This window comes from Rutidosis leptorrhynchoides, chromosome 2 (genome assembly GCF_046630445.1).
Source record: "Rutidosis leptorrhynchoides isolate AG116_Rl617_1_P2 chromosome 2, CSIRO_AGI_Rlap_v1, whole genome shotgun sequence".
NCBI classification, from domain to species: domain Eukaryota; kingdom Viridiplantae; phylum Streptophyta; class Magnoliopsida; order Asterales; family Asteraceae; genus Rutidosis; species Rutidosis leptorrhynchoides.
The window spans coordinates 584741656-584755817 of NC_092334.1; the positions used below are offsets into that span (position 1 = coordinate 584741656).

The 14162-nt window shown below is 33.3% G+C and overlaps 1 protein-coding gene and 1 long non-coding RNA gene across 2 annotated transcripts; both read left to right on the plus strand.

The window, feature by feature from the left end:
* Window positions 1-4774: 4774 nt before the first annotated feature.
* Window positions 4775-5725, plus strand: LOC139893269 (uncharacterized). The gene is made up of 2 exons (XR_011774429.1): window positions 4775-5012; window positions 5322-5725. It is a non-coding gene; the product is annotated as an uncharacterized lncRNA (long non-coding RNA).
* A 1871-nt stretch (window positions 5726-7596) lies between these two features.
* On the plus strand, window positions 7597-8304 carry LOC139889881 (glu S.griseus protease inhibitor-like). Its single transcript, XM_071872797.1, has 2 exons — window positions 7597-7615; window positions 8105-8304. The coding sequence occupies exons 1-2, from the start codon at window positions 7597-7599 to the stop codon at window positions 8302-8304; spliced, it is 219 nt and encodes a 72-aa protein (XP_071728898.1).
* The last annotated feature ends 5858 nt before the right edge of the window (window positions 8305-14162 follow it).

The window sequence follows — 14162 nt, forward strand, 5'->3', positions numbered from 1 at the left end:
ATCGATAAATATTATCTTGAATCAATCCACGACCCAGTGTATACGTATCTCAGTATTGATCACAACTCAAACTATATATATTTTGGAATCAACCTCAACCCTGTATAGCTAACTCCAACATTCACATATAGAGTGTCTATGGTTGTTCCGAAATATATATAGATGTGTCGACATGATAGGTCGAAACATTGTATACGTGTCTATGGTATCTCAAGATTACATAATATACAATACAAGTTGATTAAGTTATGGTTGGAATAGATTTGTTACCAATTTTCACGTAGCTAAAATGAGAAAAATTATCCAATCTTGTTTTACCCATAACTTCTTCATTTTAAATCAGTTTTGAGTGAATCAAATTGCTATGGTTTCATATCGAACTCTATTTTATGAATCTAAACAGAAAAAGTATAGATTTATAGTCGAAAAAATAAGTTACAAGTCGTTTTTGTAAAGGTAGTCATTTCAGTCGAAAGAACGACGTCTAGATGACCATTTTAGAAAACATACTTCCACTTTGAGTTTAACCATAATTTTTGGATATAGTTTCATGTTCATAATAAAAATTATTTTCCCAGAATAACAACTTTTAAATCAAAGTTTATCATAGTTTTTAATTAACTAACCCAAAACAGCCCGCGGTGTTACTACGACGGCGTATATCCGGTTTTACGGTGTTTTTCGTGTTTTCAGGTTTTAAATCATTAAGTTATCATATCATATAGATATAGAACATGTATTTAGTTGATTTTAAAAGTCAAGTTAGAAGGATTAACTTTTATTTGCGAACAAGTTTAGAATTAACTAAACTATGTTCTAGTGATTACAAGTTTAAACCTTCGAATAAGATAGCTTTATATGTATGAATCGAATGATGTTATGAACATCATTACTACCTCAAGTTCCTTGGATAAACCTACTGGAAATGAGAAAAATAGATCTAGCTTCAAAGGATCCTTGGATGGCTTGAAAGTTCTTGAAGCAGAATCATGACACGAAAACAATTTCAAGTAAGATTTCCACTCGAAATAAGATTGTTATAGTTATAGAAATTGAATTAAAGTTTGAATATGATTATTACCTTGTATTAGAAAGATAACCTACTGTAAGTAACAAAGGTTTCTTGATCTTGGATGATTACTTGGAATGGATTTAGAAAACTTGGAAGTAAACTTGCAATCTTGGAAGTATTCTTGATTTTATGAAACTAGAACTTTTGGAATTTATGAAGAACACTTAGAACTTGAAGATAGAACTTGAGAGAGATCAATTAGATGAAGAAAATTGAAGAATGAAAGTGTTTGTAGGTGTTTTTGGTCGTTGGTGTATGGATTAGATATAAAGGATATGTAATTTTGTTTTCATGTAAATAAGTCATGAATAATTACTCATATTTTTGTAATTTTATGAGATATTTCATGCTAGTTGCCAAATGATGGTTCCCACATGTGTTAGGTGACTCACATGGGCTGCTAAGAGCTGATAATTGGAGTGTATATACCAATAGTACATACATCTAAAAGCTGTGTATTGTACGAGTACGAATACGGGTGCATACGAGTAGAATTGTTGATGAAACTGAACGAGGATGTAATTGTAAGTATTTTTGTTAAGTAGAAGTATTTTGATAAGTGTCTTGAAGTCTTTCAAAAGTGTATGAATACATATTAAAACACTACATGTATATACATTTTAACTGAGTCGTTAAGTCATCGTTAGTCGTTACATGTAAATGTTGTTTTGAAACCTTTAGGTTAACGATCTTGTTGAATATTGTTAACCCATTATTTATTATAACAAATGAGATGTTAAATTGTTATATTATCATGATATTATGATATATAATATATCTTAGTATGATATATATACACAGTTAAATGTCGTTACAACGATAATCGTTACATATATGTCTCGTTTCGAAATCATTAAGTTAGTAGTCTTATTTTTACATATGTATTTCATTGTTAATACACTTAATAATATATTTACTTATCATTTAACATAATTAACCAAGTGTATCAATATCTTAATATGATTCATATGTACCTATTAAGACGTTGTTATAACGATAATCGTTATATATATCGTTTTCGAGTTTCTTAAATTAATAGTCTCATTTTTATGTATATAACTCATTGTTAAAATACCTAATGAGATACATACTTATAATAAAATCATGTTAACTATATATATAACCATATATATGTCATCGTATAGTTTTTACAAGTTTTAACGTTCGTGAATCACCGGTCAACTTGGGTGGTCAATTGTCTATATGAAACCTATTTCAATTAATCAAGTCTTAAGAAGTTTGATTGCTTAACATGTTGGAAACACTTAATCATGTAAATAACAATTTCATTTAATATATATATAAACATGGAAAAGTTCGGGTCACTACAGAGGGGAGAGGGAAACACACACTTTGTGTGTTATTGTGACAAAGGCTTAAGCATTTTAAGTGAAGTGACGGTATTTATATCATCATATCATCAACCTATACATCACTTAGCCAATACAATGCACATCATTCATCATTCTATTTTGGACTTAACATTCTCCTCTTTGATGTGCGTTGTATTAATTGATCTTTATTGACTTAGCTTTCGTGGATTGCTTTGAAGTATTGAACTCTCCCTTGGAATAACTGTGGTAGATGATTTGATCATGTAGAAACTTCTTCTTTATCTACATGAATAATTCCCCAAGCAACGCACATAGCAGGTTCTTTGTTTCGCAAGAATGATTCTCCAAGCAACGTTCATTGCAAATTCTTTGCATTGTTGACACTAAGAATTTCTTCTTGTTGGAATGTCTTAGATCAACTTGTACATTCTCTTCCTAGACATTTGAGTCATTGTTTCACTCCCCCTTCATCACGCACTGTTTATTTCCATACTTTGATTGGATTATATCGTGAAATCTTGAGTAGTAGATGAATATCAACCTTCGAATGATTTCTCCCCCTCATGATGATTGCGTGCAACAAGATCATCATGTAACATAGGTTGATATCGAAGTTAATAACCTTGAAGTCCAGGGCATACACTGAAATGTGTATACGCCATTTTTTTTTAAAGATTCTCCGTTCTCGGCTATCGAAGTCTGAATCTTTGAGATGAAATGAAGGAAGGAACTTTGTTCGATGATTTTCTTTGGCTCCCACTTGAATGAAGAATCTTCCCGCTCCCCTTCAATCGGGCATCGGGAGTTAGAAGGATTGTCAGATAGTTGTTGTGTATCACTTTTGATTATTTTGATGTATGCAGAAGTTTAGTTGGTGGATATCTTGATTTATTATTTGGTGAAGATTATCTTGTATGAATATCAACCATTTAAATCATTTCTCCCCCCATGATGATTGAGTGCAACAAGATCATCATGTAACATAGGGTGATATCGAAGTTAATAACCTTGAAGTCCGGGGCATACACTGAAATGTGTATACACCATCTTATAATCAAATCGGTTTGAAATCGTTGTTGGTGTACCATTTGTAGGCACGCTTGATTTGATTGATAGATCGTGTGTTCCACCGAGGGTGGATATCGGTTTGAAAAGTTTTGGTTGGGTTTGTGGCTTAAAGGAAAGTAACTCTTTGAATGAGTACTTAAATGGTTTTGAATGAGTGGTTTTGAATGGTTTATCTGACGGATTACTTGGTTTCTTTGAAATCAGATACTTTGGTTTATAAGAAAACCATCCATATCGATCACGAAATCCTGTGAGTCCTTCATTATTCCAATAAGTTGGTTGTAGAAACGGTTAGTTGGTTTTGGTTTGATAATTCGAATAAACTAGGTATCCGTGGGAAACATCTTTGTGAGGTTTAGAAACCTTAGGGATCTCTAATGAAGAAGCTTGGTACTCAACCGTAGAAAAATAATGCTTTGATTTCGAACTATTTGGATTTGTACACTCGGAGATTTCGACTTGTGTACATATCGACACCATTGTTGGTTTCAAACGGTATTCAGTTTCAGTTAGCTAGAAACTTTTGTTGTAGGTTTTCTTCTGGCAAATCTCTTTTAGATAAGCTCAATTCGAACTCCGAGATTTGAGTTTTCAACATTAAAATTTCAGACACAAATCCAGCTTTATCATCATTGAATCCATTGATGATAAGTGTGATACATGCATTTTGTTCTTTGTACGTCTCGATTAGTCGTTGAAATTCATCTTGTAGTGTACACACTTTAGATTCCAAATATTTTTCTCTTAATTTGCTTTGAGCAAGAAGATAATTCAATTCTTCAATCTTAGCTATAAACTTGAAATTTTCAAAATCATGCTCATGTATTTGTTCTGAGAGCGGTGTTGTCAGAACTGACGAAGATAAGGTTTGTTTCAACGCCATTGAATTAAATCGTATTTGAAATTAATTCCAAACGTACACGAACTTCTGAAAATTTCGTTAAGCATTCTAGTGAAAATCGTTAATTTTTTTTCCTCTTTGTTAATTCCCTTAGTTAGAAAATTAATGGACAAGTTAAGTATTTAACATATTGGGTTTATAGATAAATGGGCTCAGCTATTTGGGCTCTTTGAAATTGATCTTAAACTTGGATATTTGCTTTGGGCTTTTTCTATTTAGCTTGACACTTTAAGTTGTATTTGGGTGCTAAGCTTGCCACAACAATCTTTAATTCAAAAAGAAAACAATAATGCATCAGTCAGGAATTGAACCTGTGACCTTTTACTGAACAGCTTACACTTTAGACCAACTGATCCAACCCTTTTGTCTAAAACAAAAGGCAACGGAACTATTAATTTCCATCGTTCTGTTAGTCCTTTCAACTCAAATAAACTAACAATAGAACCTCTTTTGCACCGTACTTTGATAGTTCTGCTTCTCAAATCAAATCGTAATCAATTAAACAAATCGTTATCTTCTCTGATTCAATTCGTTATTCTACTCGCTCAACTCAATAAAACGAGCGAACCCTAATATCTTTGTAGCCTGCAATTCATCTTATCCCAAATCAAATCAAGCAAACGAACCCGAATTTCTGGTAAAAAATATGGGCAGCATAACGTTTCTATATGAGATAAATTGGTATCGTAAACACACGTTTGACTGTCAATTGAGTATCGGTCGTTAGTCACTTGTGTAACAATCGATAGACGAAAGTCAGGAAATGTATTGAACAATATTTTTAGAAAGTGGTGTGGCTGGAATGTTTTCTTCTGAAGTAGTAGATAGTGGGTGCTCATAGAATTAAAGTTGGAGGGCTATTCTTGTAGCTGTTGTAATTTTTCTTAATATTTTTATCTGTTCGGGTTTTGAGTCTAACACTTTTTTTTTTTTTTTTTTTTTACAGCTATTAGGATCAACTAGGGAACTTAACAACTCATGCGTTCATCTCCTACACAGTTATATCCGCCCTCCAACTACGTGTCCAAAAAGAAACCCGCACCAATTCCATATGAGGCATGAACGGTAAAACCCCCTCCCCTTTACCCCCAACGCGATGTGAAAAAGGTGTCATAGGTGGAACTTCATGGCAGAGATGAAATTGTGGGTTAATATGTAGTCAACTGGGGTCGAACTCCTGACCTCTTGCTAAAGAAGGCAGACCACTAACCGCTAGACCACATCACAACTTCTCAAACACTTTGTTTGTTGACTAGTTCGTGAGAGTTTTCTGTATTGTGAACTTATTACTTTGAAGGTTTTGTTGTTATAAATAATTTTGGTTATAGTTGAAGAACATATTGTTGATTTAATCTTGTTCTTGTGTTTTTTTGTAAATCTTTACAAACCCTATAGCAACCTATAACACCCAATAGCTGTCATTAATTATAAATTTCATAAATTTATTTATATTTATTGTGCCTTCTAAATAAACTAATAAAGAACTTTTCTCTTGAACGGTCATAACTGATTTTGACTTCTTGTCCTTATAAATTTGTTATAAATCCCATTCGGCCATTCGTTCGTTTGTAATAACCGTCTTAATTATGCCTTAATGCCTTATGTTTGTATTTATGTAATACTCTTAGTAAATAATCTAGTAATCAATCATACTGCAAACGAACATGACCAAGTCAAACATTATAAATCGTTGCCTGTGTACAAGGGCATGACAAATTGACAATGAGCAAGATAAAATTTGCAAACAGTGATGGACTAAGTAAACCCCAATAATTGTATTTGCGGGTACATATACGAGTAAAAATTAAGATTGTATTGTATTCTAGTATTATTAATTATTATTATTATTATTATTATTATTACATGAATAATAAAAATTAAGATACTACGGAGCATAAAACAAGACATGCATATTACTAGCATATATAAAACTTAATGTTCATGGTGTTTATTACTCGTAATTCTTAATGTTTATGATGTTTATTATAAATAACTGTACAGCAATATTGAAGAATATGTCAGAAAATGTTAATTATTTATCACAAATTTCGAGTTTGTAAAGTTGACTTTATATCCAGAAATGAAAATTATAGTGATGAAAATGTTTATTAAAACTTATGTTTGAATATAAATTAAAATAAAAAATTTGAATGTAACAATGATTACAACTAATGCTATTTTATAAAACTAATGAATTACATGAAGCACTTTGTGACGAATATTATAATTTTGGCGCTAAAACGCTCGAATAAAAAAATAAAAACATTAAATACATTGAATGTTTTGATTCTGAGTTTATTTGCATCGTTTTGTTTTAATCATGTGTGAAGTGTTTTTTTCAAAATTTAGCCCCTGATTTAGAATTTAGGGTTTCGGGCCTAGGGTTTAGTCCCTAAACCCAAAACCCTAAACTTTAAACCGTTCGTGTTAAAATATTCAATCTAAACCCTAATTCTAAACCCTAAACCCTAATTTCTAAACCCAAAACCCTAATTTCAAAACCCTAATAGCTAAACCCTAATTTTTAACCCCTTAATTTCTGAATCCTAATTTCTAACCCCTTAAAAAAAACTCAGAATCAAAACATTCAATGCATTGATTGTTTTCATTTTTTTCTTCGAACATTTTACCGCCAAAATAATAACATTCATCACAAAGTGTTTTTTTTTAATGTTCATATTTTCATGTGATCTTGATGCTTATAAAAAAAACGAAAAAAAATTACTTCCCCCCCCCAAACCCCCCAACACAAAAAAAAGTGCTTCCGATTAAATCTCTACAGGGTAAACTCGTAACCCATGAATGTCTGTGGGTCGTGAGTAGGTCCATACATAAACCCGTCAATAACGATCAATGGGTATATACGTATCTGGCGGGTACGAGTACGAGTAGAATATAATCTGCGCTCACAACATGCCATTGTGTACAATACAATATTGGCCGTTCAATGTGGTTATTTTGGCCCATTTTATGTTGATCTAAAATGTTAATGTGTGTAATTATGCTCTTGTTGTTTTCATAAAAAAATGACAGGGCAATTTAATATACACACCAACAAAAAGATAAATGTACAAAACAAATGGCAATAACTTAACATAATTTGTGATGAAGCACATATATGATCTTCTTCCCCTATAAATTCTGAAATTCTCGTTTCTATTTCATATAAGGTTTAAACTTTAAATTCAAACCATTTTAAAGGACTAAAGGAGATTCAAACAATGGCCAGCTGCGACACTGGTAAGAGTTTTACATTTGTTATAAAGTACGTACAAGGTTTTTTTTTTTTTTTTTTTAACAACACTCCGTATTTGCTAAGATGTGCACACACTACTTTTTGATCAATATACACTTTTGTTCCATAAAATTACAGTTATGCCCCTAGAAGGTTAAACTTATACAATTATTATAAATATAATTAAGGGTATATTAGGTAATTCGGTGTACATGGATTAAAAAGTAGTGTGTGAGAATCACCTCCCTTTTAGTATTGCATTTAAAAATATATTATACTCCGTACTAATTTTTATTTCCTTTTTTGAATGGCAAGCATGAACACGTTTGTTTTTTTTTTTTTTTTTTGTTTTTTTTTTTGTTTTTTTTTTTGACGATTATATGCATATGTTCACCCCATACACTTGAACTGATAACCTTTTAATTGGAGTGGATTTTTCGATACCACTATACTAATGAATTAATAAACATTAAGTAATTCATTTGAAATTGTAGGTCATGGGAAGAAATCTTGGCCTGAGCTAGTTGGTACACCAAGTGAAGCAGCGAGATTCTTAATTGAAAGAGAAAACAATAATGTGGACGCAGTGATTGTCGAGGAAGGAAGTTTGGCGAGCAGTGACTTCCGATGTGACAGAGTTAGAGTTTTTGTTGATGATAACAATATCGTGAAACAAGTACCCAAAGTCGGTTAATCACCATCTTTTAATATTCCGTATCATCTTGTTGTTAGAAATATGTTCTCGGGTTGGCTACGGTTCGATCGTGATTTGACCGTGGTACATATATTCCGAAGATATGCCCATGACATTAAATAATAAAAGTCCATTTATCCTATTCGGTCACACACAAAGACCAATCTTAAATTGTTTGATATACCTTCTAATCGGAAATTAATTTATTAATCATTAGTTAATGGTTTAATAAATTAAGTAAGTTTTTTTTTATGTGTGTACATATACTTACAAATCTAAATATGTAGAGATTTGATTAGATTTTGCAAATCATATTTTATATAATATATAAGATTTGATTTGATATAAATAAGATTTGATTTGATTTATAAATCTTATTTTATATAAAGATTTGTACTATAATCATATTTTATATAATATATAAGATTTGATTTGATATAAATAAGATTTGATTTGAGTTGTAAATCTTATTTTATATAAAGATTTGATTTTGCAAATCTTTTAAAATCTTTCCAAATCTTTATATTTGTATTATATGTATCAATTTTATTCTATATAATACCAAGTCTTGGTATTGAAAATATATATGTAACTTGAGATACAAAAACACACATACAAAATGCTATTTCTCTTTCTCATTTTCAAGTAACCAAAATACTTTATAATTGGGTTCGGGTTTTGGTGGAAATAAGGAAAAGAAAAGATCCGTTAAGTAGAAGGTATAGATCGAAGCAAGGTTGGAACTTTGGGTGTCTACCGTTTAGAGGAACTCTTCTTTGGGTTTTTCAGATTCGATCTTCAAAAGGCTACAAAGGTTGTATTCTAATCTTCTCTTGTTTAATTTCGTTAATTTTGTTTTGTTTGCTAAAGTTTTGTACAATGATCCGTGGAAGAGTATGATTTTGTAAAGTTTTAAAAATGCTTCCGCTCGCTTTGAATTTGTATCATACTCCAACAGTGGTATCCGAGCCATCTTGTACAAGTTTTAACAAACTTTTCTTATGATATTTAGTTTTGATGGATGCGTTGTGCATGATTCTTGGAGATGATCATGCATAACAAACATGCAAAACAAGTATCATAATTTATGTTTTATGTTTCCTAAATACTAATTTGAATCTTGGATTTTGGCAAAATGTAAAATGGGTTAAATTCATTTTTTTCATTTAAAATTTTTTTTTCAGCCTGGACAGTCCGTATTTGATGGACTGTTTCGGGGCTTTAAACTCAATATTATTGTATGAGACCAATTGCATTTGAAAGCTAACTGGAAGAACTTAAATTTGAAAAAAAAATCATCGAAAACGGATTAGAAATGAGTAAGATATGACCATTTAAAGTTACATGTATGAATCTGCCAAAATCCGAAAATTTTAATGGTAACTTGCATGTTGACTATTAAAGATTCAATGTTTAGGAAAATAAAGTACATGAATTCTTTTCATGTTTTACATGAAATGAGAAAATTAAAATTATTAATTTTAGACTTTATGCTTTGGTAAGGTGAATAAATCTCCAACATGTTTTGATTCACTTAATATGTTTATTTGGATGGTTTTGGCATGAAAACTATACTTACAAAATATGAAGTGGGTTTACATACATATGTTATGTAAACAAGGATTGAATATTATAAGTGCCATTAAGTGTTGTTTAAATCAATCCTTATCGAAACATGTTATATGAAAATGGACGGTTGGCACTCCATTTGTTATGTATGTGATTGTTGTATGATATCGGTAGTATTTGCCTCAATAAGACCCTTGTGTGGATGTTTGGTTGTATGATTTAATTTATTATTTATTCTGGATGAATGTAATAATTTATTAAACGACTTGCATGTCGTCTTTCTATTTATATTGTATTTGTAATAGTATAGAAAATAGAATAGTTATTTTGTAAGATAATGCAACCAAGATTGAAATCAAGAAGACGATGTTCACAAGGCGGCCCATCCGAGCATATAATGGAGATGGCGGTTTTAGTGGGAGCCAATTCTCACACAAGGTTATGTCCCTAGTTGACCATGTTTTTCCGTGTGTTGGGTCACCGGAAAAATGCATAGGACTCGAGGCGTACTACCGATAATTGCGTGTCATGATTATTATTGTTTTATTATTTGTCTATGCCATGCTAGCTAGAAAATGTTTTAAAAAAAAAACAAAAAAGGGACAATAATCATATAAAACGGTTTGGTTAAAATTAGTTTAACAAACGCAACACGCAATACATAATTAGCAAATGTTTTAAAATGGTGTAAACTACTTTTGCTAAAAGAAAACAAAAACCCGTTTTAAATGTAAACTTTACGCTATCCATGAGTAGTACACACATCCGAACCTTCTACCCGTTAGAGTTCGCGATACCCGAGAGTCTTGGGCCGGACTTTAATTGGGTGTTGGGAAGGGTGAGGTGAATTTCGCGATACCCGAGAGTCTTGGGCCGGATTTCACGTGTATCTATCACGGACGGTTTACAATCTGAAATCGTGGTTTGCGGCAAACCCGCCACGAGGAAGGATTAGCGTAGAAGGGAGTAAACATGCCAAGTGAAATAATTGATTATCACTAAATCCCGTAGAACCTAAGAATTTCATAATGGATGAAATTGGTAATATAGTTACCTACCTAAATAGCTTATGGTTGGCGATCCGCGGCGAACCCGTCGTTAACATAAGTGAAATATGGATCTTAGCCTTGTTAATTATAATTGTTTGAATATTAAACACACTTGGGTAATTATCTTAACAAGGTTTAAACATATCAAACTAACTAATACAACTTACTTTAAAAATAAAATATGACATATGTCTGCAACAAACACAAATCCTACTCCGTCATCAATCACTAATTTCTGCCTTAAAGGGCTCCTCGAAAAGGACAAGCTTACGGACTTGAACTACATGGACTGGCTTCGCAACCTAAGAATTGCTCTTAGGATGGAAGGAAAGATCAGGGCAATTGAGGAACCCTTACCGGCAGAACCCGGATCGAGAGCTACTCAAGCGGCTAGGGACGAGTTTGAAAAATGGCGTTCCGAGTCTAATGAGGTAGCATGCTTGATGTTGGCGACCATGTCTCCAGAGCTCCAAAAGGGCATGGAGAGCTTAGGGTCATATGACATGCTTAACCAACTCAAGGACATGTTCCAACAACAAGCAAAGCAAGAAAGGTTTGACACCGTAAAAGCTCTCGTATCTTGCAAAATGGCAACGGGAAGTAGTGTTAGTGTCCATGTACTACAAATGAAAGGGTACATAGACCGGTTGGAGTGCCTTGGTTTTTTCATAAGTCAGGAGCTTGCAACGGATTTTATCCTGAATTCGCTGACTAGTGCATATGAAGGATTCATTATGAACTATAATATGAACAATATGGAGAAAACAATCATGGAGCTCCATGGCATGTTAAAAACCGCTGAGGCTAACATGGCCAAAGCTAAACCCGCAACTACCGTTCTAGCCATTCGTGAAGGTGGGATTAAGAAGAAGAAAAACAAAGCAAAGGGCAAGAACAAGGGAAAGGGTAAGGTTGGCACGTCCAACTTCAAACCTAAACCTAAGGGCATTGCTAACTCTTCTACTTTAAAGATCCCGCAAACCAAGTCTCCTGAAGAAGCAATATGCTTTCATTGTGGGGATAAAGGACATTGGAGGCGCAATTGTACTAAGTACTTGAAGGAACTTAATGAACTACGGGCTAAGGGAGTCGCCGTACCTTCAGGTTTGTTCATGATTGAACTAAACAATACTACTATTTCTAATTCCTGGGTATTGGACACGGGATGTGGTACTCACATTTGTACAAATGTACAGGGACTCACAAGAAGTAGGAAGCTGAAGATCGGAGAGCTTAATCTAATCATGGGGAATAAGAATGTTGCCTCTATTGACATAATTGGAGAATACAAGCTTTCTTTTGATTCTGGTTTATGTATTGTTTTATCTAATGTTTGCTACAGTGCCGAAATGGCAAGAAACATTATATCTTTTGATGCTTTATTTAATGATGGTTTTAATTTTAGTTTTGATAATGGATCAATACTTGTTCACAAAAATGGGATGTTTTATTTCAAGGCTAGTCTTTGTAAAGGCATCTTAGAAACTACAGCAAAGCTAAATGATAGTTCAATCTACAATGTTGATTCATCCAAAGATGTTTTGGATAAAACGTATCTATGGCATTGTCGTTTAGGCCACATAAACAAGAAATGCATAGCCAAACTCCAGTCAGATGGAATTCTAGAATCATTTGATATAATATCGTATGATGAATGCGAATCTTGCTTATCAGGAAAAATGACAAAGGCACATTTCACAGGAAACTGTGAACGGACAAAGGATCTGTTGGGGTTGGTACACACTGATGTGTGCGGTCCGTTCAGATTGCCTACTAGACACCAGGAACGATACTTCGTTACATTTACTGATGACTTCAGTAGATATGGCTATGTTTATTTAATTAAACAAAAGTCTAAAACTTTTGGAGTGTTCAAGGCATACCAAAACGAAGTAGAAAATCAACTGAACAAAAGAATTAAGATTCTCCGATCTGATAGAGGTGGTGAATATCTTAATGATGAATTTCGTGATCATCTACGGGGTTGTGGGATAATCTCACAATTAGCTCCTCCTAGAACACCACAACATAATGGTGTGGCTGAAAGGAGGAATCGAACATTACTTGATATGGTTCGATCCATGATGAGCCGCACAATACTTCCAATCAGTTTTTAGGGTTACGCCCTACAAACTGTCGCAAAGGTCCTTAACCTCATCCCAACCAAGAAAGTTTCCAAAACACCTTATGAGATATGGCATGGTAAAACTGTGTCTCTCTCATATCTAAGAATCTGGGGTTGTGAGGCTTACGTTCGTCGTGAAGCTCAAGATAAACTTGAACCCAGATCTAAAAAGTGTTTATTTGTTGGTTACCCGACTGATTCTTTTGGATATTTGTTTTACAACCCTACTGAGAACAAAGTCTTTGTGTCTCGAAAGGGAGTCTTTCTTGAAAAGGATTTCATATCAAAAGAAACCAGTGGGAGCAAAATAGACCTTGAAGAAATTCAAGAATCAACCGACATGGAAACCGATATTGGAACCGATTCTCCTCAAGAGGTCGACGAACCTGCTGTTGAGAGAGAAACTGACCTACAGCCACCACCCATACGTAGATCTGATATAGTTCGTCAAACACCAAAGAAATATAGTTTACACATATTTGAGGGTGATGATGAAAATATAGATTCTGATGAACCTATTACCTATCAGGAAGCGATAACAGGCCATGAGTCTGCCAAATGGAAGGAGGCTATGGACAACGAGATCCAATCCATGCATGATAATCAAGTCTGGACCTTGATTGATCATATACCAGGTATTAAAACCATTGGGTGTAAGTGGGTCTTCAAGAAGAAGACCGATATGGATGGAAATGTACACACATTCAAAGCCAGACTGGTGGCTAAGGGTTACACGCAACAATATGGTGTAGACTATGATGAAACTTTTTCACCAGTAGCTATGTTGAAATCTATTAGAATACTTCTTGCCATAGCTGCATTTTATGACTATGAGATATGACAAATGGATGTAAAAACAGCTTTCCTTAATGGTAAACTAACAGAGAATGTGTTTATGACACAACCTGAGGGTTATGTACATCCTAAGTATCCTAATATTGTGTGCAAGCTTCAAAGGTCCATTTATGGACTTAAACAAGCTTCTCGTACCTGGAATCTTTGCTTTAATGAGAAGATCAAAGAATTTGGTTTTATTAGAGGCGAAGATGAGCCATGTGTCTATGTTAGGTCTAGTGGGAGTGTTGTAGTCCTCCTTGTACTATATGTCGATGACA